The 27,203-nt window shown below is 43.6% G+C and overlaps 2 protein-coding genes across 3 annotated transcripts in view; both read right to left on the reverse strand.

The window, feature by feature from the left end:
• Nucleotides 1-9,580, reverse strand: part of PFKFB4 (6-phosphofructo-2-kinase/fructose-2,6-biphosphatase 4) — a 70,806-nt gene extending 61,226 nt beyond the window's left edge. The window contains exon 1 of the mRNA XM_033140746.1: nt 9,191-9,580. Within this exon, the coding sequence (XP_032996637.1) occupies nt 9,191-9,272 (82 nt within the window). The 5' untranslated portion in view covers nt 9,273-9,580. The remainder of the gene's footprint in view (nt 1-9,190) is intronic.
• A 4,167-nt stretch (nt 9,581-13,747) lies between these two features.
• Nucleotides 13,748-26,647, reverse strand: LOC117041706. Of its 2 annotated transcripts, XM_033140747.1 has the most exons (7): nt 26,543-26,647; nt 25,837-26,023; nt 23,604-23,646; nt 22,084-22,234; nt 20,051-20,418; nt 16,350-16,443; nt 13,748-14,195 (listed from the first exon to the last, which is right to left on the reverse strand). In XM_033140747.1, exons 1-7 carry the CDS (start codon nt 26,571-26,573, stop codon nt 14,149-14,151), a joined length of 921 nt encoding a protein of 306 aa, XP_032996638.1. In that variant the 5' UTR covers nt 26,574-26,647; the 3' UTR covers nt 13,748-14,148. The 2 variants fall into 2 exon arrangements, with proteins under 2 accessions (XP_032996638.1, XP_032996639.1); XM_033140748.1 differs by lacking the exon at nt 16,350-16,443.
• Between the last annotated feature and the right edge of the window lie 556 nt (nt 26,648-27,203).

The raw sequence follows: 27,203 nt of genomic DNA on the forward strand, positions 1-27,203 counted from the left end.
GCAGGAAACAAAGCATTATTGGAGCTCCTGGAGCATTCTCACTCACTTTGCAAAATCTAATGACTTTCAATTAGGGACCTTCCCCAAGTTAAGCCCAGTGCAAATGGGAAGCTTTTAATGTTTGATGGACTATTGTATATATTTTGTTGGGAGCTGCCCAGAGTGGCTGGGAAAACCCAGACAGATGGGTGGGGTATAAATTATTATTATTATTATTATTACAGAACCACGTTTCAGGTGGTACACAAGAGGTGCATTTAGCCTAAGGCTTTAGTGTTGCAGCTCTTGCTCTCTGGAATCAATTACCAGCTGAGATCAGACAGACACCTAGCACAATGATGTCTATGCCACTACTGAAGACAGTTTTGTTTAGGAATGCTTTCTTTGCGGTGCTAACCCCGTCATTTATGGAAAATTTATATTTCATGAAATGCTTCCACTGGTTTTTGAGTTTACTGAACTGATTCTACTGTTATTAAGAGTTCGCATTTTTGTGTTTTATTCTGTTTTTACTCTCTATACCTTGTCAATGCCTTTTTGCCATGAGTCTATAAATCTGTCAAATAAATAAGATAAAAGCTAGATAAGAGATCAGAAGTGCCTGATACATGGGTGAATTCTGCCATTCCTTTCTCAGAGTTAACAGTATTCCCTCTTTTGGGCTTTCTTTCAAGTGGTAGAGTCTAGGCACAAATTTACCCCCTAGGTGAGAATTAGGCCTTACAGTAGAATCCTATACATAGCTACTCAAGAAAAGGTGTCACCAATTTCAGTGCAGCTTAGTCCAAGGCTTGTATAGGCCAGCAGCCTAAGTCCCACTGATCACAGGGGGAAAATGTGTCCCATTAAAAGCAATGATATATTAGACTCCTCAGCTTTTGTTTTTAGTGAAAACAAGCACACAATGCAGGTGTCACAATGACACTTCTTTCTTTAAAAAAATATGCTAAACATTTATCAGCCTAGGTTGATGTTGGAGAATAGGTCATGGTGGATATATAGTGAAAACAATTGCAAAATAATTATGTGTGGTTTTTCTTTTTACTGAATGTATTCTTGAACTGGATGTTTAAATCTTTGTTTAAAAAAAATAAAACTTTTTAAAAATCATAAAATTATTCAAACAAAAAAAACAATGTCAAGAAAAAGAGAAATATTTAATTCGGAAGACAAGACTAACTTTTTTTGTTATGACACATTGCCATGCTAATGAGATATTCCTTCCAAGGAATTCCAGCCATGGAACTGAAAAGGGTCATGACCACTTTTTTCCCCTTAGAACACGGGTTTTCGCATTAACAGTGAAGCAACTGCCAAACTATTTTTAACTTAATAGCAGAGAAAATGATTTTAGAATTCTTTTCACTCCTGTTGAAGTCATGTTAGCCATATTAAAATAACTACAGATATATATTTTAATGGTTCTATACCCTAATGCAGGGTTCGCCAAACATTCTGGACTACTGAACACATTTCAAAATTTGAGAGTGTGCTGTGGGCACCAAACACAAAATGATTGCCATAAGGGGCATGGGACAAACAAAATTAGAGTGAGTACAGCTATTGCTACCACCCACCAACCCACTCACATCTTGGACAGCCTCATGTTTATCATAGGAAGTCAACTATGTCCTGCTTGTTCTGATGGTGGAGATACAGCTATTAAAGGCACAACAAACCTGTTTTCCACAGTGCCAACCCTAAACCAAAGCTAAGGCTGCCAACCTGTCCCTGCTTACGTGGGAGTAAGCGCCATTAATACTAAGAGAGATATTACTGAGTAGACATGCATTCCATCGTACTGTAGGTTAGCTACCAGTATACAGTGAATTCTTAACTTACAATCCTCTACACAGCACGAGACATACTAGGCCTCTTTGCAAAGTTTTCACATTTTTCATTTACCATTTGGGAAGGGGATTCTTTAATATCCGCCACACTTTTGTGTAGCAGCATTTGCAGAAATATTTTCTAGAGCAGTGGTTCCCAATTGGTGGTCCAGTTTTGCGCTGGGATATGTTGGAAGATATGTTGGCACCATTCACATAACAAAAACTACTACAGAGATATCAACATTTTCAAAACTAGGGGGTCCATGGCTTGGCTTTTGAAAAAAAAAACAGGGGTCTGCAGTACTTAGCTTACTGAGAAACATTGTTCTAGAGAGTACCTAATTTCAGAAGAACCCACCACAGGACAGATGCATCCTGGCTGCTAGGGAAAAGAGAGGGACAAACTACAGAGATTCTAGTAGTCTGTGCATTTTACTTTGACTTTGTAAAACATGCTGAAAGCTTCATTGAAGGACAGTACATAAATCCTTTAAAAAAAAATAGAATTATGCCCCATTTTGAAAACACCACATAATCTATGAATCTCAGGTTCTCATGGTTTTCTTTTAACACAGAGAGAACAACCAATTCACTATCATAGCAGTTAACTGTAATTAAAGCAAAGGTTGTTAAACAAGCTCCATAAACATTTGTTATGTTGTGTGCAGCAAAACCTTGTTAAATTAATGACAAAACGTCATTACATTGGTGCTGTCCCTTGTATCTTTCAATAAACAGAAGTAGACAAGCATGGACCAATGGTACCATGGTATGGGAAACAGCCATACTAGAAAAATTAACCAATAACTGAAACTGACATGGGGACAAATAGAAGAAGACGCCTTCACCCCGTACGGCTCCCCTTTATCACATACACAGCCCAAAAAGACAACGACAAGAATCCACCAACAGCATCCAAATCAATATGGCTACTGATCTAAAAACACACACACACACACCACTCACATGCATACATAATACAAACAAGCAACCACATCCTAGGCCAACCCCAACTCTCACCAAAGGAACACAAGCGAATACCAAAGGAACCCGCACAAGCAACGCTGACACAAAACCCCACCATACATTAAGTAAAATAGAAACATCGCCTCCCGACCCCACCCCACCACTATGGCCCCCTCCACCTCTTTCCCCCTTTTCTTCCTACTGTAACCCTAATGCCTCAACAAATGAAACTGACCTACGGAAAATGTAACTTGAAAAAATAGACATTGTGCATACCTTTGTAAACCAAGAAAACTTTAATAAAAATATTAACTGAGAGAACAAAAAATAAAAAATAAAACTAAACAGAAGTAGACAAGCCAAGGTATTAGGGTATAAACTCACTCCATATCCCCAACTCAAATTTTTGTACTTTCTCACAAGAGCAGCAAAGTGCTAGTTCAAATCAGAGGGAGAAATTGCTGGGATTAGACTCTGAAAAAGAGAATTAGTGCACTGTTAACATATGTTACTTTGAAAGACTTTTTTCTCAGTTTATGAAACTGCATACCATGATGAATAAGTACTTCGTTCTCCATTCTTCTGGCAATTTTAAATGGAGAAGGAGGCACCTGATGTAGTTATAAAGTTGAAGGGGGAAAGGATGGTTAACTAGATCAGGGGTAAGCAACCTAAGGCCTGGGGGCCAGATGTGGCCCAATCGCCTTCTCAATCCAGCCCCAGACGGTCTGGGAATCAGTGTGTTTTTACATGAGTAGAATGTGTGCTTTTATTTAAAATGCATCTCTGGGTTATTTGTGGGGCACATGAATCCGTTCTTTCCCCCCTCCCCCCAAAAAAATAGTCCAGCCCACCACATGGTCTGAGGGACAGTGGACTGGCCCTGTGCTGAAAAAGGTTGCTGACCCCTGAACTAGATGGAATGATAATTATTTTACACATCATGTGCATGAATGCTGTTTACAGTCTTTCCAGATGACACATAATAGGCATAACACTAGCTTAGCTGCTTCAGGATTGCACCTCTGCCAACTCCACCTCTGACTTTTACTCACTTAGCAATCAGGATTCCTCCTGGTTGCAGATAGGCTCCTAAGTGCATTCAGCTGGAAAAGGGGTGCCACCGGGGGGGGGATGATGCTGGGAGATAAGGGCAGAGCCCACAGGAGTTATTTCATCCTAGTTCTGGTTAAATCTGGCTAGAGCTGCAGTGTGGTTAACACACGTCTCGGTTGGTGACTTGCCGATCTTGTCTCGTGCTATTTACCCTTCCATTGTTTCATCAGCAGGCAGGCATTGCAACACGAGGGTCCATGTCCTCTTGGTGCCAAACTGGTTGAAATCATCCATTCAGTAAAGCTCTAGTCTGTGTTCATCAGGGTGTTGCCCTTCTGTTGCCCCTACTCTTCTCCGGCATGATTCTCAGGCATGATTTAAAAATTAGTTTGTACCTTAGACCAGGGTGGTTCAACACAAGGCCCCAGGGCCACATGCAGCCCTCAAGGTGTTTTGGCAGCTGTCAGCAACATTTGACATCCCCCAGTCCTCACCCTGCCTTCCCAAAGCTGAGTAAGCGAGGTGCTGGGCTTTGGGAAGGAGGCATGAGGACTCTGACATGGTCCTCAACAAGTACTATTGCAGCCCACTTGGAATGAAAAGTTGGACCGCCCTGCCTTAGAACATTTTAACAGGCGCACTAGCAGCCAGCGCAGTTGTATATATATAAAAAGGCCTTAATCGTGGTTATGAGATCAGGAACAGGCCATGAAATTATGGGATCACACACACAGCCCAATCTTTCTCTGTAATGGATCCCCCACTTAACCAAAACTAAAGGATGCATTAGCACCAATGTTTAAGACTAAATATGACGATTAAGAATAAATATTCTTATCCAGCTACAAGCCTTGGTTAGGAATTCTGGATAGCGTTAACCAGGGGTCCAATGCCTTTTGACACCTGGAAATCTAAGAAACTTCTGTGGGAAGCACAACATACCCATCCCACAGGGGGGAAAGCTAGTGGCTGCCAGGAACACACACACTTACCTGCAACAAGCAAAACACAGATAGAAATAGAAAATGCCCTTTAAAAAGTACACACGGGCACCTCCACCAACCAACCAAAAGCCAGAAAACCCACATGGAAAGGCTATGTAGGCATCAAAAGGTGGTTCCAAAGATGGCATCCAAGGGTACTGGGTGCCACCTTGAGGACTTCAGGCCTTAACTATGCTTAATGTCAGCACTGATATATCCCCAAACCACAGTTAAAGACCAGATGAGGTAATTCTTCCCTGAGAGGGGAAAATACTGTGTTGGTACAACCCGCCCCAGTATCTTAACAACACATAAAAACCGGTACATTATTTGTCTGCACTGACTGTTGAAAAATTCCAAAAGCAAAGCACACAACCTTTGTGTAGCACTTTAACTGTGCTATAACAAACAAGATGTGGAGATAAGCCTTAAGAATGTGCATTGCTCTGGGGACCTCCAGGGGAAGCGCCGCCATTACTGAAGGCACTACATAATTCAAAACCAAATAGATCCATAAATAATTCCTGCTTCTGAAGTGACTGAAAAACTATACAGCCAAAACAGAGTTGTCCACAGGAAAAACAAGACTCATCATTAGGCAGGTGTAGACTGCCTTCCAAAATAGCAAGAAGCAGTGGGCTGGGGAGATATCTCTTATACCCATAGCTGTCAACTCTCCTTTTTTTGTGGAAATTCCTTATTCCAGCGCCGTTTCCCATTGCAAAAAAAGGAAAAGTTGACAGCTCTGCTCATAACTGTGGCTATCACCATGGCCCCTTCAGTTTCCTTAAGCAGGTTAGCAGAAGAACTTTTTATTGCATTTATATCCACCTCTTTCACCAAGGTGTACATGGTTCACTCCATCCTCAGTTAATCCCTACAATGAACCTGTGAAGGTAGGTAAGAGGCTATGACTGGCCAAGTTCACCAAAGTGAGCTTCATGACTGAGTGGGGATTTTTGAACCCTGATCTCCCAGGTCCTAGTCGAACACTCTAACCCAGGGGTCGGCAACCTGCGGCCCATGGGCCACAAGCAGCCCACAGGAGTCATTTAAACAGCCCACGAGCCACTCCCGAACCGAGCCCGCCCGCTTGGCAAGTCCTCGCACGCTGCGCTAAACCAGCGCAGCGGGGCGTGGGGACTTGCTTCCGTGGCACCGGAAATCGCATCTGCGCAGACGCAATCCGGCCCACGAAGCGATCTCCATGGGAGTGAACTGGCCCAGGCGAGGTAAACCTTGCCGACCCTGCTCTAACCACTATACCACACCAGCTTCCTAGAATACTTCAGCTATTGGGCAGCTACATAAACAAAGCAGGTAAATAAATATGGGGAAAGCAACTGTCACTTAGAGAAGGAGCTGACATATTTCCTTGACACTTGAGTATGTTTTATTCTGATTGTTTTATTTGATGTTTTAATGTGTTGTAAACCGCTTTGAGAGTTTTTCTTTAAAATATAAAGCAGCATAGAAATGAATGAATATAACAATAAACTTCATCTCCAGGAGGAAGGGGGAAATGGTGCCTAGACATTCTGTTGTGGCAACCATAGCCTAGGTTTAAGGTGCCGCTTGGCGATCCGTTTATATACTGTATCTGAGTTTCTAACACTGCTCCGGCCACAGCCCACTCTTTCTTCTAGCTTAAGCCTTGAACTACAGAGGATGACCTTCTGATGCACTCTGTCTTCCAACTCAATCAAACGCTGCACCCTGTTTCTCAATAATTACATAGGAACTGAAAGACCTAAAAAACGTATTTTAAACTAATTACCATCTCTCACTGCAATCTACGGCCCTAAATTAATCTTGATTTGCGCTTTCAAGCAATATAATATTGTTCTGTACTCCACAGGACAGAACCCTATATTCTGACCAAGAAGGAACCTAGTAAATAACTTCATATGTGACATCTACTTCGTTTTACTCTGAGTTGTACACTGGGAGAATTATCTGTATGTTGACAGGTATAGGTGAAGGGAAGGAGATTGATAGCACAATTCTATGCACTTCTATTCAAAGTGTATACACCTGCAGTCCTATACACAGTAACCCGAGAGGAAGACCCACTGACCAAAATTGGACTTTGAAACTTCTGAGTAGGGATTCACCAAAGTGTGCTGTTCATCTCTTTTTCTGAGCACACAGCATAGGATAGTTTTAGCTGTAAACCAACCTATGGAATGCAGAGATCCACTGTGTAAGCTGTCCATTGCAAATGCTAAATTACTGACAATGAACCAGAAACTAAGAGGCAATTGCCATAGATCACTCTTCTCTATACAATTGAACAAAATTGTTTCACACTGATGTGTCAACTATAAAGGCCATTTGTCCCAAACCTTAGTTCTATTATTAATGAGAATGCTCCTGATAATCACAGATGTATCCAAAAAATATAACAGTGGAATAGATCAGAATGAATCTATTTGCACGGAAGGACCATTTCACATTATTGTTGATTTCCTACATGGAAGCCACGTGTGCAGATAACTGTGTGCAACTCGTGCATAACTTAAATAATATACTAATTCTGTGCACATGTTGATAAATCATTGTGTGCATACATGCTGAGAAGCTACAACCAATCATTGCTTTCTAGCACAATGCAAAGCAATTCACATGCATATAGCATTGGCAAACATTACAACTTAAGTGTTGCAATTACATCCCTTTCCACACAGGAGTGACCAGAGTTCAGCGTATTAGGAACATTTACATGGAAGCACCTCCCAACTTCCTTTCTTAGCCTTTATTTCTACACCGGAAATGCACTGACTCTATTCTTGGTCCATCAATGAGCCATGCTGCTACCGGGCAGGGAGCTAACTCAGGCTGAGGGACCTGCATTTAGCCCAGAGTTGGTACTGGAGGCACATTCAACCCATGACACAAAAATGCATGCAAACTCATCTCCACCAAAAGTGACCATGGCAACCAGTAGCAAATCTTGCTTATAACTGGATTTCCTTAGTTTGCTGGACAAGCACAACATCATTGTTTCAAAGTCCTCAGGGCCGTTTACGACCTTGAAGCACCTGGCAGGAACTAGTCACTGTCATATACAATATTCGTAAGTGGACTATCCAGCACACCCAATACTAGCACTGCTAGCAGAGAACTGAACAGAAAATGGTAAGGTGAGAGAGAGATGTCTACCTCACCAAACTGACAGCCCAAAACAATGCAGTCAAAAAAGATAACTAATGGTTGGGAGACATTTAGTTAGCTTTTTCAGACAGCCACCATAAGCTCAAAAGGATGCAAAGCCCAGCATCCCTATAGCAGCAGAGGTCTGACCTCCTTCCAATTTTTGCAGCCATCTCTCTGAAGCCCTGAAACCTGACTGCAGAGTTAAATAGGAAATATGCCCATATGGTGCTCATTAGCTGCTTTTCTACTTTAAAAGAACAAACAAAGAGGGTGCCTCTGAGCGCATGTGGAGTGCCACTCCCTTGCCACTAAGCCTCCATAACCATACCATGATCTAGTTGAGAAGCTCTAGCTTTCAGTCCTCTCTGCACATCCAATGTTTTCAATAAATTATCCACTTCCTGAATGGTAGTGTATTTGGAGAGAATGAGAAACGGACTGTGAATTTGGAGGTCAGGAGCAGTTCCTGTCGGCACCAGAAACAGAAACAGCAGCAGCCTAGCCCAGCCCAGCCCGCCCCGGGCAGCGCATGGTAAACACAAGGAGGGGCGAGGGGCCAACAGAAATAAGAACAGCAGGGAGAGGGGGCCGGAGGACGCCACGCTCCACACGCTTCATAACATGGGACTGCATGGAGCACTAGGAAGCCTCTGGGTTGTCATTGACACGGGAGAAAGACCTGAGGCGAGGAGCAAAGGCGAGGGAGTCCGCTCTGGAAAGCGGGGCGCCGCGCCACCTTCCCCAAAGGAGAGCTCTTGTGGGGTGGGGGTGGGGAGGTCAAGTTCCCCCAAGCACAAGGCAGCCGTCCTTCGCAGCTTCAAGCAGCCAGTTAGCAGAGTCGCAGCTCGCCCCGGCGGGAAGACGAACGACATGTTGAGCCCCCGCGCCCCCCGCCCCCCCCGGTCTTTCCAGCTTCCTTTGGGCGAGGCCAAGCAAGGCAGGCTGCAAACAAGCCCCTCTCCTAGCTTGCAGCAAGTCATAAAAATAGCCCCGGGACAGGAGGACAATCCACACGCTCCTAGGCAGGCTGGAAGAGGCGGGATTCCAACAACTCCTGCCCCCTCAGCTGCGGCGGCGGCGTACGTGAACGCCGCCTGGCCCCGCTCCCTAGGGCGCTTGTACTTTCCACGCGCGCCGTGTCCCCCCCCCGCACTCGCAGGCAGACACGCGCCACACGAGCGCGCGCTGCGCTCTTACCTCTCCAGTCCCGGCCTTGCACAGAGCGCGCGGGTCGAGCGCCACTGCCGCCGCCGCCGCCGCCGCACCTGGACACCGACATCCGTGCGCCTCAGGCGAGCCGCCACCCAGCCGGGTTTCGGCGCTGCACCGGCTGCTGGGTTAGCGGAGCCCAGCCTCAGTCAGTCGCCGCCCCGAACCGGGTGGAAGGAGGCAAGGAAACAAGCCCGGCAGCACCCCCCTACTCCTCCCGGTTGCTTGGGCACGACCGACGCCGCTCGCTATCCGGAGCTGAGAGGGTCCTTCTGAGGCGGCTCCTGAGCGCCGAGCAGGAGCATCTTGCTAAGGGCGCAAAGCCCCTGGAGAGGCTTCCCCCGCCTCGGCGTGGAGGGAAGGAGGGAGGGGGCGTGTGCGCGGCGAAGGCAGTCCAGGGCTTCAGCCGCTCCCGCCGCTCGGGCAAGCCGATTGGAGGGCAGGGACGAGAGGGGCGGGGAAAGGGGCGGGGAGAGCTCGATACCATCATAACTGGCTCCTTCCTTGCAGAAAGGTCCCAAAGCGCTTCGTGTATCTCTATAGAGATGAGCGGGAGGGGAGTACGGTTGGCAGAGAGGCCACGGCTGATTCTGGTCTGATTTTAAGGGAGAGGCTTCCTAGAACTAGAAACTTTTTTAAAAGCAAAGGTGTTGGTCAATAAGGCTCAGTCAAGCAACACCACAAATAGCACTTCAGAAATGTCCAGTCAAGCAACAGAGTTATCAGGGCTGACCGAAATGACACGCAATGTGAGCAGCCTTCACCAGGCTGGAAACTGCGCCAGAGGGCTGGGGATCCTTAGGGTCCAATGTGGACAACGGGCCTCTGTCTCACTCAAAGAATTTTCTGCAGGTTCCAGCCATCCCTAGGCCACATCCGGGGTGAAACTAGGCTTATTTCACCCAGGTCAGACCCGATTTGGTACACACACCCTACACGCATGTGCATATGCACACAGGCCAAGAGCCTCACTGATGCCTGTCTGGAGGCTTCACCTGGGGCAGAAAAACCCAGCTATCCCATACCAACCCAGGTGCCACATACCAACCCTGCTTGTGCCGCTTTGAGTGTGTTTGCCTAGCTGAGATGTGGGACCTTGAGCTCTGATAATGGCTGTGGCTTGCCCAGATTGAGCATAAAGAAGGGTGTGTGAGCAGCATGTACAGACTACTCATCTAGTGTACAAAGGGAAAAGTCACCATCACTCTGCCCACTATTGGCATATGGCCCCTGGAAGGTTGCCCAGAAGGTAGTGAGGCCGTTGGGTTGAAAAAGCTTCTCCACCCATGTGTGTGTCTTACACAAAGCAGGGTGGGGAGAAGAAATCTACCATGACTTGCCTTGGAAGCTGCTTTCATAAGGCTGTAACCTATGAAAGGGGCATAGGCAGGAGCGGTGGTAGGGTTTCTTGCGCCCTAGGCAGACCACCTTCTGGCGCGCCCCCCGCCCCCCCAAGCCTGCTTTAGCGGGTGGTGGGGGTGGTGGAGAGGCAAGCAGCAGTTTCTCCGCTGTAGCGGAGAAGCTGCTGCTCGCCCGCCCCGCCCCCCGCCAAAGCCTGCTTTAGCGGGAGCCGGAGGGTGGTGTAGGGGGAAAGCAGCACCTCTCCGCTACAGCGGAGAAAATGCTAGCCCCCCCCCGCCCAAGCCCGGCCAGCGCCCCCTCCATTTTGGCGCCCTAGGCAATTGCCTAGTTCACCTTAATGGATGCGCCGGCCCTGGGCATAGGCATAACAGTACTTGGTTGGTGTTCAAAAGATCCCCAAACCAACCCCTGACATCTCCAAATGGAGTTGTGAAAGACTGCTGGGGTCTGAACCCCTCAAGAGTTGCTGACAGCCCACAAGCTTCTCTCCATTACAATGTTAGGCAACAGAGGTGGATTTAGGAGAGCACAACTAGTTTGGTGACACTGGGAGCAGAGACTCAGTGGCACCACAACTATTATTTAGAACGGAACACAGAAGGTAGGGGATGCAAAGTTTTGGCGATGCACAGAGCACCCCTGAAATTTGAGTCCCCAAAGTCCACAACTGTAAGCAACCTTATGGGACAAGGTGAATGCATGGCTTGAAAAATAGGAAATGTGAAAGTAACCAAATCCCTATTTATTTATTTATTTATTCATACACCATCCCTATTTGTACATATGATACTGATTGCTACAACAATCTCTACTTTTATAGACTCTCTACATTATTCTGTTTAGTATAGGTTGTGAACCAAATGCTTCTGCTGGAGTGCCAAACAGTACTTCAGTGGGCACGGTGCCACCACTGAAAGTGGACCTTAATGTAGCCTTGTAGAAACAGCACTTGGAAGAATTCTTGGCTTGGTGGAGCTTTTGATAAACTTGTCTCAATGCCATACATACTTCTATCTAAGAATAGGAGGGGGCTGTGTTCCAAGAGTGGAAACTGCGATAAAGGTGATGACATGTTTGGGTAGTGAAAATATATTCAACCGTGCATCACTTTATCAACACACAGCATTCCACTGGATTGCTTTGCTGGGATTATGTAAAGCAAAACCCTATATGAGTTAAGGCCTGGGTACTTGGACTGCCTTGTGTTAATAAAAGAAGGGCACAATAAATGAGGGGCAGGCCAAGCCCACCCCCTCTCTGCAATAATGTGCTCACTGCCCCCCCCCACAACCCCAAAGGTGTCACCAGAGTGACTAAGTTCACTGCCACTCTTATTACATTCACTTTGGGGGGAGTTTTTAATGTTCTATTTAAAACTGTGCTGTGCAGTTGGAGTCTCAGCCATCAGGTATCTTCCTAGCTTGCTGCTATCTGCCCACTGCCGCTGCCTCCTGGTCATTTGTTCAGTGGCATTTATGCAACAGCCCCAGACCTTTGCCTGGTAAGTTCTGTGGCAACATCACCACTGCTATTCGATGAGATGAAAGTCATAGAAACCTTAAGTAGAAGTGACCACATAGAAGAAGAGTTTGGATTTGATATCCCGCTTTATCACTACCCGAAGGAGTCTCAAAGCAGCTAACATTCTCCTTTCCCTTCCTCCCCCACAACAAACACTCTGTGAGGTGAGTGGGGCTGAGAGACTTCAGAGAAGTGTGACTAGCCCAAGGTCACCCAGCAGCTGCATGTGGAGGAGCAGAGACACGAACCCGGTTCCCCAGATTACGAGTCTACCGCTCTTAACCACTACACCACACTGGCTCTCTTGGGCTTCCCAATACCAAGGAAAGAGAAAGCTAGTAACTTCTGGAAAGCAAATTTCCAAAGGTTTTTTTTTTAATTAAAAATATATATATACCGGTATATGAGGGTAGAAACCTCAAGAAAATTTGGGAGAGGTTTCCTATAGACACTCTGGATAGTGCTGCACTCCCTCTGAAAGGAACTGGTACATAGTTTAGGGGTGCTTCTAGATCTACCTTTGTCCTTGGAGACCCAGGTAATCTCTGTGGCAAGGCACCCTGCTACCAATGCCAACTTTATCCTCCCTTGAATAGGGACAGCTTGTGACTCATGCATTGATAACCACACAAGCGGATTACTGCAACATGTTCTGTGATTGTATAAAGCTTTCCTTGACAATGATCTAGGACGGTGCAGCCTCATGTGCACATAGTACACCTGTACTGCTGAAAAAATGGCAATGACTCCTAGTTACTTATCAAGATCATGTTGACTTATAAAGCCCTGAAGGCCATTGGGTCAAGTAACCTGAAATACTGCCTGGCCACATATACTGGTAGATCTTCTGCATGAACCCTGGAAAAATCTTATTGGTAGCACCGCATTATACTGACTAATTTGACAACAACTCTGAAACTGGCCTTTTCCTGTCATCAGCTCCGTGTTTGGAATGCTCTTCCTTGTGCCATATGGAATGCTTCCTCTAGTATCTGTTTTAGATATCTTTTCAAGACCTATTTACACAAGCTTTCCCAGACCACTGAATTTGGTTACTGAAGCTGGACTCTGTTTGACAACTTTGGATTTGTCTCTGTTGTTGTAATCATATGGGGATTAATGGTTTTATATGGTTTATATATATTGACTTGTCTATGTAGCTTAGAGATTTGTCTTGGATATTATTAAGCAGGTCATGAATGTTCTTAAATAAAGGAGAAATGACTTCAGGGTGGGGGGTTTCTTAAATGTGAGTCGTTAGAGGCACAATCCCAAACCATTCCAGAAAGCAAGACAAAGGAGAAGCACATAAACATACCAAGGTGGCTATGTAAGGGAGCTTTCTGGGAAACTGTTTTTTAAAAAGGGGCATACATATGATGAAATGGAAGGATGGGTGAAGCAACAAATACACGTGAGTAGCCAAAGCTTGCAGGGAGAGTGGCAGGAGGACCTAAACCAAGAATAGGGTCATTACTTCAAGGGAATTGAGGAAATACACCTAAAGCTCTGGGTGAACAGCGAGGCAAAGCATATTCCATGCTATTGACACAACTTCCTTTTGTTGGGCGGACGAGCAGGCAGTATCGTGAAAGGAATGCATGTTTCTATAACCTTCAGATAAGAACACTGTCTCTATGACCACACCAAAAAGAGAAGCCATTTTTCACTAGAGCCTGGAAACACAGTTTATTACTGATTTTTAGACACGTGTTATCTTTATTCTAGCAGCAGATACTAAATGGAGTATCAGCAGGAATAAAAGTTAAAAGCAGAAACTGTTTATATTTGTAATATATTCACCAACAAAACAGCACTGGGAGGAAATAAGGAAGGAAGAAAAATCAAGCAACAGCTTATAGCCTGCAATTGATTGTTAAAAAGCAATACTAATACAAGTCATGTCAGTGCCATATTAGACATCTTTAATATTTAAATAGCCTACAGTTAAAGTATATCATATTCTCCAAGTATCCTGGAAAACATTTGTATTAAACCATCAACTATTAAAAGATCAAGTAGTAGTTAACATGTTTAATTTCTTCTCCTCAAGGATGGTAATTTTAATCATTCCATTCATCGCCATTCTCCAAGTCAGATTCTTCAGTATCTGCAAGGAAAGGTTGAGGATAGTAGTGTATTCTATCAAAGCCAATATGTACTGGTGTTCCATTATGTCATTAATTAAAAATATTGGAGATCATTGCAATTTAATAACATTGTAATTTAAAAGTCATTGTAATGTGATTAATAGCATAACCCTCTATGGGGTTCAATGGGGCTTACTCTCAGGAAAGTAGATAATTCTATCCTTACTTGCCCTGGGAGCAAGCCCCATTGAGCTAGGATTGTGGTGGAAGTTAAACAACAAGTTTTGCATGAATGGATAGGCTGAAAATAACTAAAGGGAGATTAATATGAGCATGGCATTGTACATAAGTAATGCAGAAATTACAGCACTGAACAAATCCTTGTATTGGTTTTGTACCTCTGCAAACTTCAGGTTCCCCAAAGGACACCAGTATCTCTCTCTTGTTTCTCAGTGTCTGTTTTGGCTCAATTTCCCACAGCATTCAGCAACTTTCCTATTAAAGGGAGTGATCTTACCATATAGAAGGGAGTGGAATACAGTTGTACCTTGGTTCTCAAATGCCTTGTGACTCCAATATTTTGGCTCCCGAACACCACAAACCTGAAAGTAAGTGTTCCGGTTTGTGAATGTTCTTTGGAATCCAAACGTCCGACACAATTTCTGCAGCTTCCAATTGAGTGCAGGAAGCTACTGCAGCCAATTGGAAGCTGCGTCTTGGTTTTCAAATGTTTTCAGAAATCAAACGGACTTCTGGAACGAATTCCATTCAAGAACCAAGGTGCGACTGTATTGGAATTGGAGCATTAGTCAGCATTCCATCTCATAAAAATTGAGTAAACAAGTGTAACTAACATTGGATGTCACCCAAATTTTTGAAACCATCTTTGGGAAACTCCCTTTTTTGGGATGGGGACAGGGTATAACATTTTTTTAGATAAATAAAAACAAGAAAAGAGTGTGTACCATGTAACCACATAAAATGCCAGTTACCTGCCTAATGAATCTGTAACCAAGATCAGTGTCCCGAGAGTGTGCAAAGAATTATACAGGGCGAGTCTTTTAAAAGAGGCCCCGTGGAACATGTGTACTCTGTATCCACGGGGCCTCTTTTATAATGTATAATGTGATCTTTCATTCACAGTTTCTAGTATCAAACAGAAAAGGCTCTTTTGTTTCTTTCTAGTACAGATAATAACTTTTATAATCCAACATCTTTTTAAAAAGTCAGGTAGTTGTGTAGGACTCGGATTTTGTAATAAAATATTACTTATTTGTTTGAGTAAACATATTAACCTTTTATATCTAGAAGCAATAGTTAAAGGCAGGAAGAGATGCATAATTTCCCTAGCCCAATGAATGTTCTCTAAAGCTACATAAAGGTAAAGGACCCCCGACAGTTAAGTCCAGTTACCTTCCCACCAGAACGGTAACTATCTACTTGCACTTTGACGTGCTTTCGAACTGCTAGGTTGGCAGGAGCAGGGACTGAGCAATGGGAACTCACCCCATCGCGGGGATTTGAACTGCTGACCTTCCGATCAGCAAGCCCTAGGCTCAGTGGTTTAGACCACAGCGCCACCCGCATCCCTCGAGGTCTCATAAAAACATCTGGAAGAGGCCTGGTAAAAGTAGAATTATTCCTTTTTAAAAAATTACAAACACCAGGGAGAGACGAGTTTGTGGTTCCTGTTCCTATCCAGCTTTCTAAATATGACACTGCTTGCTAATTGCTGCTGCATCATAAATGTCAGCTTCAGCTTCTGTCCTCTGTGATTCCTCGCATATGGCTTTAAATCTGTCATAACTATAGTACTCTTCCCCCCACCACCATTAGACTTAGAAAATTAAAGAACGTGACCTCATATGGTGGCATGTTTATCCCAGACTTTACCCAATATTTCAGCTGTTTCTAGCAATAGCATTTTAGGAACAGATCGAGTTCAAGATCCTTGCCATGTTCACACATTTCTAATTGACATAATGAATGAATATTCAACATTTTAAAAGGGAAAGGAAGCACTGGCTTTTCAGAAGCATATTCACCCAGTTCTTGGGGGATGACTTATCTACTTTGTTCCAGTGAAAATTATTGAAGAGGTGCTTGTCCGAAGGAACAATAAAGCAATATAGTTTTAAGTTACATGTTGAAGGGGGGGGGTCCAAGTGATCTACCTGAAAGGTGTATTGCCTTGTGTCTCTTCTGAACAACATCCTTAAGAGCAGCAACTATGTCGTCATCAATAGGAGGCATTGGATTCTGAGCCACCTGTTTTCAAAGTTCAAAAATGAAACAGTGATGTAGCTTTTAGAAGTCAAATCTACTTTGGAACTATCATCATAACTAATCAGCCATCTGGTTCTTTTTAGGAGTTTTTATTCAGTCAGGATCAAGTAGCTTGCTGTTTGCTCCAAGAAGCAACACAAACATCTAGGCAAATTCATGGATAAGGCTACCAGTAGCTAGTTTGTTTGTTTATTGCATTTCCATCCCATCCGTTTTCTCCTAAGGTGGGGGACATGGTTCTTTCCCCCATTTAATCCCCAAAACAACCTGGTGAGGGAGGTTAGGCTGAGAGTCACCCAGCGAACTTCATGGCCAAGTGGGGATTTGGGCTGCTCTATTTCAGTTTACATTTTATAGTTAAATCTTCAATCTCTTTTTCTTCACTTTGCCATTATATTTTTATGCTGCTGTGATTTATATTGTTCATTGCCTCCTTTAAAAAGGTGGACTATAAATGCCCACATATTTATTTTTATTCTTAAAAGCATGTTATGAATCATCTTTCTGCCCACAAGGCAATCATCAACAAATACAACAATACAGATAAAAACACAATTAAAATGTAACCAGAATGTGGAATTAAAGCCTCGTCAACAGCCAGGCAAAACATAAAAAGAAAAGCCTCTTAAGAGACGAGCTTAGCACCCTAGCCTACATTGGGTAACATAAGTGAAGATCAGACTAAAGGCCTGTGCAGTCTAATATGTTCTCTCTGTGGCCAGTAGGGTGGCCAAGTGTACTACTTTACAGCAGGACCATCAGAAGATAACTCTCTGTTTCAAGGGCTGTCTAGCCCTAGTCGGTTTAAAGATAAACAAGCATAAGAAGGGGTATTGAAAGGGCTCATCAACAGCACCTACACAGAATACCAAGTAGGCACCCAGACCAGTCTTCCCCACTGTGGTAAGGCACATTTCCACTTAAATTACAGTCATTATCTCTAAATTTGCATCAACACAAAAGAAATATCAATATGCAAATCCTTTTATTTTTTCCTGGTGATTCATTTCCTTCTTTTTGGTAATCCAGGTGCCTATGGGAATCCCTCAAACAGTTCATGAACTCATTGCATCAGGTAATTTGCATGTATTCTGAATGATAGTCTGGGGCAGATTGTAAAGAGACCTCTCTCTCCCTCTCCCTTTCCCTCACACACACCTCTGGAAATGGTAGTCTATCTATGAATTAAATTGCCAAACAGCCTTTTTTAGAAGGGCATATGATATAAAACCACCATGCCCACATAAAGCATTCTCTGGATCAGAAAGCAATCCATAACATTATTTTCTACTTTCCATAAGATGAAGTTGATCACATCATAGAAAAATCCACACAGTTTAAGTCGGCCCCACTAAATCCAGTTTTAAAAGATGGCCAGCCACACAGCAAGGGCTGCCAACATTTGGAGACTTTTAGACACCTTATACTTAAAAAAAGTTACAATGTAAAAATTAGAGAAATGCAGGGTTTGGATATTTATTGCTACATAATGTTAATGCCATATTTTTTCTCTCTAAAGAAGTTTCACTCATAATTAAAATAATTTGTTAGACAAATCAGCCAAAGGAGCTTTTATTTATTGAATTTGCAAAGTGTTCTAATGTTCCAAGGCTTCTAAGAAACAACAATCCGTTTTTAGTAAGCTACCAGCAGCTGAAGACTAGCAAATTAGAAACAAAGCTTTGTCTCGTAGATGAGAGCTGCCATCACCCCAGGCGTTTTTATGTAGTGAGATGCATGAACTCAATCTGCTTTCTTCTTGGCTTCAAGAAAGCAGCTGAGGTAATTAGCCTGTCACTGGGACTTAGGACTGATTTTTATTTTATTTTTAACATAAGAGATTAGAATAAGCCTCCAGTTATTAAGGTCCTTTTGCTTGTGTAACCAGAGCTTGTGCAAGTGCAGAATTCATGTTATATAGCTGGCTTGCACTTCCCTCGCTTCCTGAAGACAACTGAAGACAGCTTACTATAAGAACCCTGAGGATTTCTTGTTTCAGCTTGCATGCATTTAGAAGAGCTAGTTAGCAATGTCAGCTACAAACATAGGAAACTCAGGCCATCTATGGCAGAGTTGGGCAACCCATACCCCCAACTGTCCCAATTTGACCGGGACGTCCTGGAATTACAGAAGCCATCCTGGCTTCTGATTGGATACTGAAATGTCCCGTGCTCTAACCTTGCACCTGTGCACCTCCTCCTCCTCCTCGTCATCAGTTGGCCCAAGTGGCGCCAGCTTCCAGAAGTAAGTGGTGAGCCTGGCTCCTCCTGCTTAACAGACTTCGCTGAAGACATTAACTAGTCTCTTTGTTAAGTTTATGGCTTTAGCCAAGTCTGTTCTACAGAATCTGTTCTACAGTCTTTTTCTACAGAACTAGCTCATTGTTCTGCTAATCTGCACGCTGATTCACAGCCATCTTTCATAATCCGCTGTGTAGATGGGTGAAGCTATGGCAGTGTGGCCAACATCACATCGGTGTGGTACCACTGCTAGTTCATCTTGTACCATTCTAGTTCATGGTATCACAGTCGTAGGTCCTGGTCCAAAAATCCTAACAAGTATACAGTATTCACTTATCGTGGCAACAGCTATATTTATCCAATGGGAAACACTGAATTTTCCAGTGGCACCCTAATCTCACATGTAAGAACAACGGCTCCAACACTGTGGTATTGTTGGCCTAATGCAGCTCCTACATTGAACAGTACCCATGTACATTTGGAACAAGGCCCTGGACAGTGGAACAAGCTGTGCATTTTCCCTGCTTCTCTCAAAATGCGACAAGGTTCATCCCCAATCACATCTTACTACTCATAACATCTTTCCACTCTACTGCTGGTGCCATTAAGTTAAACAAAACAAAATGGAGAGAGTGATGCTACCCACTTTGGCAGGCCAAAGTTCAGTGTCTTCCATCTTCTAGGGTAATCCCCAGCTTCCAAACAGAGCACAGAGATAAGAAGCATTACCTCTGAGATGTTGGGACGCAGGTGGCACTGTGGTCTAAACCACAGAGCCTAGGGCTTGCCGATCAGAAGGTTGGTGGTTCGAATCCCCGCGGCAGGGTGAGCTCCCGTTGCTCAGTCCCAGCTCCTGCCAACCTAGCAGTTCAAAAGCACGTCAAAGAGCAAGTAGATAAATAGGTACTGCTCCAGCGGGAAGGTAAACGGTGTTTCCGTGCACTGCTCTGGTTTCACCAGAAACAGGTTAGTCATGCTGGCCACATGACCTGGAAGCTGTCTGCGGAGAAACGCTGGCTCCCTCGGCCTATAGAGCGAGATGAGTGCCGCAACCCCAGAGTCGTCTGCGACTGGACCTAATGGTCAGGGGTACCTTTACCTTTACCTTTACTTCTGAGATATGGCAAACTGGTTTATTAAGTGAATGCTTATTATATGCTCACCATTTTGGCTTGGTTTTTCGACTTAAAACTTCACTAGATAATTAGCTGAAGACATAGGCACAAAGTTTGCATTTTGAGCAGTGTTGTTTTAAAAGCCAATTCAGGGGACGGGGAGGAGATTAACAGGAACATTTAAGCTATCATCAGCTAACAAAACTGGTGCAGTATAGAATAAAATATACTTGCTGGTTTCAGTTGTGTCCCTTTTCTGATCTGACTCATTAGAATGTCACAGGTGAAAGGAGTTAGTCGGCTGTCACTCTTTGACCTTCTCAGCTGCACGTCCTTCAAATTTTGGATCAAATTGTGTTGAGATACCCTTTTAGAAGGAGATGTGCAAGGTGCTGGAGATATGACAACTGCAGGGAGATCAACATTATGAGACGACTCATCTGATTTTGATATGGAGGAAGGTGCTGCTAGTACATCCTTAAATCCATCCTTCACTCCTAGACTGCGGGAATCTTGTTTATTGTTTGGGCTGCAAGTGGAACCCAGCTCCGTGGGCATTGCAGGATAAAGCAGAGGATGGTCAAGGGGTTTTTTCAATAAGCCTGCAGAAAGACAGGTGTGAAACAGGTAACTGTGCTGCTATTCAGTTCCTCAGCCCATTTAATTAAAGTTTTCGACACAATTGTTTTCTTCCAAAGCCCCAACAAGTTAAGCAAGAAAGCAAAGTCCCAAGTAAAGCAAGATTAAAAAAATAATAATCAGCAAGAGCGATATTGAATCTGATTGTTGATGTCCATGTATGAAGCCACTGTTACTTACCATACATCCCAAACACAGATTTCTTTATTTTTACAGTTTCCAAATCCACATATGGATTCAGGGCTATGCATGTAAAAATGCAAATAATCACACACACAAATTAAAACAAACTTTATGCATTCTAAAAGGGTGCTTGCTTATGAATTGGTCAAGGTAGTTAGAACAGCTTGAAAGGTTGATTCTGTTACACCAGTTCTGTGCGATCTGCAGGAATTGCCCGTTAGTTGCTGGTTACTTCTAAAGCCCTGAATGGTTTGGGACCTGCTTTCTCATCTGATTCCTCACCACCCCAAAGCATGCATGGTGGTATCATGGGCCCCATGTCACCAGGGCTGGATCTAGACACCTCAAAGAAACGTTTCAGTTAAATGCGTTGTAAATTTAAACAGGGAAAACAGGTAGAAGAAAACGGGACTTTACAGCACGACCTGGAGGTGCAATGTTCTATCGCATATACAACACATATAAATCACTGGGATGGGGTGGGAATGGGATGATCTGTCAGAGAGGGAGGAAGAGGACCCGGAGATGGGGGGACAGAGGCAGTTTGAAGAGTGATATGGATGAGGGTTCCATCCTGGGGTCCCAGGGCATCCCAGTAGGGAAGGGGAAGCCAGACCCCACCATGTCTCTGAGGAACAAAGTTCCCACAGTATCCAGGGAGCCATCCTGCCAATCCATGGAACTAGCCAGATTGGAGATAAGAGGGAGAGTCAGAGGGTTGGACTGGAGTGCCCTTCACTCAGGGTGTGCCATCATCAGTGCAAGCATGAACAGATCCAGCTCTCAGTTACAAGCATAGTCTTCTCACCTGGGATGGGTATGGCACAAATAACAAGCCCCACCAAGCACCAATAAAAGCAGAGGATGAAAGACAGGACAGGTGGTGGCTAGGGCCTTTTCTGTAGAACCGCCCCACCCTGATGTTCACTTTTTGAATACAAGGCAGGGACTATTAAGCCTTTAAACAAACATCTTTAGAAACTATCAGTGGTACAAGGGAGCAGGGAAAGCTGTCTACCCTGATACAGGTAGGTAGCCGTCTTGGTCTGCCATAGTCAAAAAAAAAAAAAATCCTTCCAGTAGCACCTTAAAGACCAACTAAGTTTGTTCTTCATATGAGCTTTCGTGTGCATTGTGAAGAAGTGTGCATGCACACGAAAGCTCATACCAAGAACAAACTTAGTTGGTCTCTAAGGTGCTACTGGAAGGATTTTTTTTATTTTTTATTTTGTTTTGTCTACCCTGAGTTTCTCACAGCACGGCACGGCACAGTCACTAGCCAACTGGTGGCTGTCATACTTGTGCAACCACATTCCATACTGCGTTTGTATGCGGCAAGGCAGCCAGTGACTATACCAATACATTTGACCACTTGGATAAATGTTTCCATAACATTAATACAGAAAAATGTTTTCACTACCTACACAGGTGCTCAAGTACAATACCTGTCATCTTTGCCTCTTTCAATACTGCTTCTACACCCCCACATTTCTCAATTACTTCCAAAATCTTCTTTGATGTTCTCCTGTCCTTCAGGTGGTCCTGCGTTATGCCAGCCTTAGCAAAGATCATCTTTAGTTCGGGATCTAAGCTGGTCTGCAAGACAAGGTACAATTGTAAAACTGAGCAGCATATTTCTTAATCATGAACCCCCCAATACTTCCCATATAGAAACGGTTAGGACTGAGTTGTAAAGCATGTCAAATTCAAAATGATTTTCCTGGTTTTTTTAAATGTGGCCTCTCATTCGCTAATCCTGTAAACTAGTTCATTCGTCTTCCTAGGGAACCTGGAAACTAGTTGGAGGTGCTGAGCACTGATAGAGATCATTAAGTGTCTCTTACTTACCAGTAAGTATCAAGTCCCATCATTATTTGAGGAAAACCATAAGCAAACCATAAGGGGCAAATAAACAGAACTTTGGTGTAGACAAGGTTGTTTAACTGTGTCCCAAAAAAGGATGTAAGGGCTACAGAGCTTTGAAAACAGGGCTCACCACCAGTCTGTGTGACACATTTGGAGTTTTGAAGAAGTGCAATGGGCACCAATCAGAAAATGACATAACATAAAAAGGCTGACTCATCTTAAAGGGGCATAAACATAAAATGATGTAGACATGCTCCATTCAGTGGGGAGGGGGAGAAGCATCAGTCAGCACTGCACCCACACTGAGAAACTCTTTGCACCTCCTCACTTCTGTTGAGGAAGGAAGGAACAGTAGGTGTTCAAGCTTTGCATTTACTGAAAAGTGGGCCTGTTTAAGGGTATGTATAATAATAATAATAATAATAATAATAATTTATTATATTATTTAAAGCTTGCCCATCTGGCAAGTGCAAACACAACTAAGAAGAGCAAACAGACTCTTGTGCCCTGTGATTTTGGAGATGGCTATTAATCCCCGCGACAGGGTGAGCTCCCGTTGCTCGGTCCCAGCACCTGACCACCTAGCAATTCAAAAGCATGTCAAAAGTGCAAGTAGATAAATAGGTACCGCTCCAGCGGGAAGGTAAACAGCGTTTCCGTGCGCTGCTCTGGTTCGCCAGAAGAGGTTTAGTCATGCTGGCCACATGACACGGAAGCTGTACGCCGGCTCCCTCGGCCAGTAAAGCGATATGAGTGCTGCAACCCCAGAGTTGTCCGTGACTGGACCTAATGGTCAGGGGTCCCTTTACCTTTTCCTATTTACCAATACATTTTGCGGGAGACACAGGAGGCAATGGTGGGCAAACTGCGGTGCACAAGGCACCACTTTGGAGACCCCTGCCTTTGAAGAAAAGTGCCTTTCTATGCATGTGTACTTGATCACAAAAATGCTTGCATAAAGGTAAGGCTCAAACAAGTTAGAATGTCACTCTCACATCATGAGAGAAAGCTAGATTTTTTGTAGCAACCATTTTAAAAAGGAGAGAAAAAGAGGAAGCATTGATAGTTGGGCAAGCAATAATCCTCAGCAATTACTTACAGCAAAACCAGTTCGGGGACTCCATCCAACGTGACAGAGATGTCTAAAAGACAGATTAGCATTTTTAGCAGATATCAATGAAGACTTGGATTGTCAAAGCAAGCATATCAAAGCAAGCATGTTAGTTACAATACTGTAGTACAAACTCAGGGCCGAAAATAGGCTTTCTGTCACCCAGGTCAAAGACCCAGTTTGGCACACCACCACCCCAGATGCATGTTTGTGTACAAACACACACACACACACACACACACACCCCTCAACACATTTATTTGTAAAGGGCATAAAAAATAGGCAACATATTATTTGAATACAAAGGAATCCTAAGTAGTATTATGACTATGACCAAAGGGAAAATGAGCATCCCTTCCAGTAAAAGCAAATTGTTTGTCAAAAGTAGAACTTCCATGTGCAGCAATTGTCTATCTGAAGTCAGGTTTTGAATTGGATTTATTTGGTCACATAATCATTAAAAGACTGCATTTTCATAATCAGCTAAGAGGCTGTCTCTGAGGCTTTTTGCCACCCATCCCTCTTCTTGGTTCTGTGCAAACCCTTTCAATGAGTTTTGACATGTAAATTTACTCCCAAGTAAGCTTCAACAAGATTCCTTTCTAGCTCTGACAAACTGATGTTATTTATTTTATTAATACTGGTAAATTTACCAACTTCTCACATGGAGGCTTATTCTAACAACAGGCCTCTCAACAAACAATAGCCAGGTGCATAAGAGACTACAGCAGATTGAAAAAAGAAAAAAAATCCTCTTCTTATAGGCTGTTAATGATTCAGGTAAGCAACACTGTTCCTCAGGTAAGCAACTATGTTCCCCATCTTAGTTGAGAACCAGCTGATGCAGTTAGTTACCTCTACCTCTACATGAGAAGCAACCCAAGTTAAGATGTAATATGGCACTAAGGCAGGGTTGATCATGAAGAAGAACTAGTCAGACCTACCTCCTGTGCCTTTAACACCAACTTCATTGGGTTGGGGGGAAGGGACTTCAATTTTACAGTACTGTATCTGCTCATGTCTGCAGATCAGGCAACTGTTAAAGGCATAGCAGAAAGTTACAGCCTCAAAGCTGCTAGTTTAGCACAACAGTTGCCTGGAATCCACATTAGGTGACTTGGAGCACCAGCCATGCAATTAAACCCTTCAGTTAGAGAAGAAATAAAACTGTATAATGATTAGCAAATACTCTGAATAGTCAGCAATATGATGCTGAATTTTATTTTTTGTTGTTGCTGCTGCACTTCTATCCCACCTATTTCTGCAAGGAGCTCAAGGTGGTGTCAATGGTTCTCCCCTTCCTCATTTAATTCCCCACAACAACCCTGTGAGGTAAGGTGGGCTGAGAGGCAGTGAATGGCCTGAGGTCACCCAGTGAGCTTCATGGCTGAGTAGGAATTTAAACTCTGGTCTCCCAAGTCCTAGTCCAACAGATTGAATTTCTTTCTCTTGTATACAAGGAGATCTCCTTCAACTTTCCAGCCAATAACTTCGGGATAGCATCTTCCAAATATTGTGCAGATAAGTTTCTTACTCATAGGCTGCAATGCAAGAACAGCCCTGCTGGATTAACCCAAAGGCTTGTTTAGTCCAGCATTCTGTTCTCACAGCGTCCAGCCTGATCTTTATGGGAAGCCCAAAAGCTGAACTCAAGTACAACAGCTCTGTCCTCACTTCTGATTCCCAACAGTTGGATTCGAAGCCATACTGCCTAGATTCACAGCTTTGTTGTTGTTATTCAGTCGTGTCCGACTCTTCGTGACCCCATGGACCAGAGCACGCCAGGCACGCCTATCCTTCACTGCCTCCCGCAGTTTGGCCAAACTCAGGCTAGTCGCTTCAAGAACACTTTTATATGCCCGTTGTATTTGTCCGTGGAGTTTTCTTGGCAGGGATACTGGAGTGGCTTGCCAGTTCCTTCTCCAGGTGGATCACATTTAGTCTAAACTCTCTGCTATGACCTGTCCATCTTGGGTGGCCCTGCATGGCATAGCTCATAGCTTCCCTGAATTATTCAAGCCCCTTCGCCACGACAAGGCAGTGATCGCATGAAGGAGGATTCACAGCTAGCACATGTGAAAGAAACCCGCCACCAAAGCCATTTTCTTCCATTCATTACAACCTGAAAAACCTGAATGCAGTGCTTTCCGTTTTACACAGTTCAGTTAAGTGATATGCATGCATGCAGGAATCTAACTTAGGCTATTTGATTTTAACGTACTTGAAATTACTGGGGCCGCCAATATAGTCTTTGCTTAGCTTATGTCTTCTGGGTTTTCCTTTCCAGTTTGTTATCTCACACAGTGTTTGAGGAACACAACGTGAAGGAGATGAGACCCTACAGTTTGGTGATCTTGTGGTTGGATGATGAGGCTCAGATAATGGACAAGTTGCCTCAGCTACAGGAGCTGCAAGACAAACAGAAATTTCTATTAAATTAACAGTAGTTTTTTTTCTCAGTTTGGGCTAGTTTCAACATGGGGTTAGTAGTTACAAGAACTTCTTGAATCTCGTCCCTAAATATTCTTCCTCTTAAGGTAAGGTTCAGTCAAGTCATTCTAGGCCACTAGAGCTTTCTGTATCTCTAATAATAGCAAGAGCTACATTATATTAGTATTTTTAAAAGTTGCTTAGCAATGAGTCAGAGATTAGTCCTTCCAACATTCTTCTCTCCCCTTTAAATTGAACTGGATGCTCTGTTTGCTAAGAATAGCTTTGAATATTTTAATTAAATCATTTGACCAAGGCACTCAAACATTGTTATAGGCAAATAAGTTTTATTAAAAATAAGAACAGAATTAAACCAAGTGTGGGTAGCATGCATATAAAGAAAAAACACACATATAAAGAGAAAATATATAGCCTAAAGTCTCACAGTCCCCAATTCCCACAGCCAATATATATATATTTTTAAATATAGAACTTACCAATAACAACAATGCTTTTAAACAATGTCATTTTCTCACAAGTCAAAGTATACTCTGCCCCACTACTTTTGGGAGAACAGCTAATGAAAGAGTTTATATAAGAAGGTGAGCAATGATTATATATATGTAATTGTACTGCTTTCACATCATCTGTGCCTATCGAGTGATAAAGGAACAGTACTGCTGAAGAGTCTGCGGTTGCTGGTTAACACTGCTATGGCCTAATTACAGCTGAGTAGTTTCAGAACTGAGAACTTGGGTCCTCAGCATGGCTCTAATCCTGCATATACAACCAGATAGTCTTGTGGGGATTCCAACTGAAAAAAATCTTACACTGATGCCTAATCTTTAGTGTAGCATGTTTTCTTGATGCTGCCTCCCAGAATAACCCTCAAGAGTCTGGCAGTGGAATCTGATACATGTCTGCTCATAACTAAGCCCCACTGAATCCAATGTATCTCACACTCAGAAAAGGGTTATGGAATGGCAGCTGAATTGTTTCTCTGTATTCTGTGCAGTCATGGAGCAACACTCAACACAGCCATAGGAACTGGCCCTTGATATGAATTCATGACCCTCTTTCACAGCACCTTCTGAAACTGGTGAAGTTTGCAATGGACAAGAGAAAACCACTCTTCAACTGGAGTCTAAGCATGATCCA

The sequence above is a fragment of the Lacerta agilis genome, chromosome 2 (assembly GCF_009819535.1).
Source record: "Lacerta agilis isolate rLacAgi1 chromosome 2, rLacAgi1.pri, whole genome shotgun sequence".
Classification (NCBI taxonomy): domain Eukaryota; kingdom Metazoa; phylum Chordata; class Lepidosauria; order Squamata; family Lacertidae; genus Lacerta; species Lacerta agilis.

Coding starts and splice junctions, on each gene's coding strand:
- LOC117041706 (XM_033140747.1), bottom strand. CDS start 26,573: ATGACATTGTTTAAAAGCATTGTTGTTATTG. Junction 22,235..23,603: donor GTCCCCGAACTGGTTTTGCT/GTAAGTAATTGC, acceptor CTTGTCTTGCAG/ACCAGCTTAGATCCCGAACT. Junction 20,419..22,083: donor GAAAGAGGCAAAGATGACAG/GTATTGTACTTG, acceptor GTCTTTCTGCAG/GCTTATTGAAAAAACCCCTT.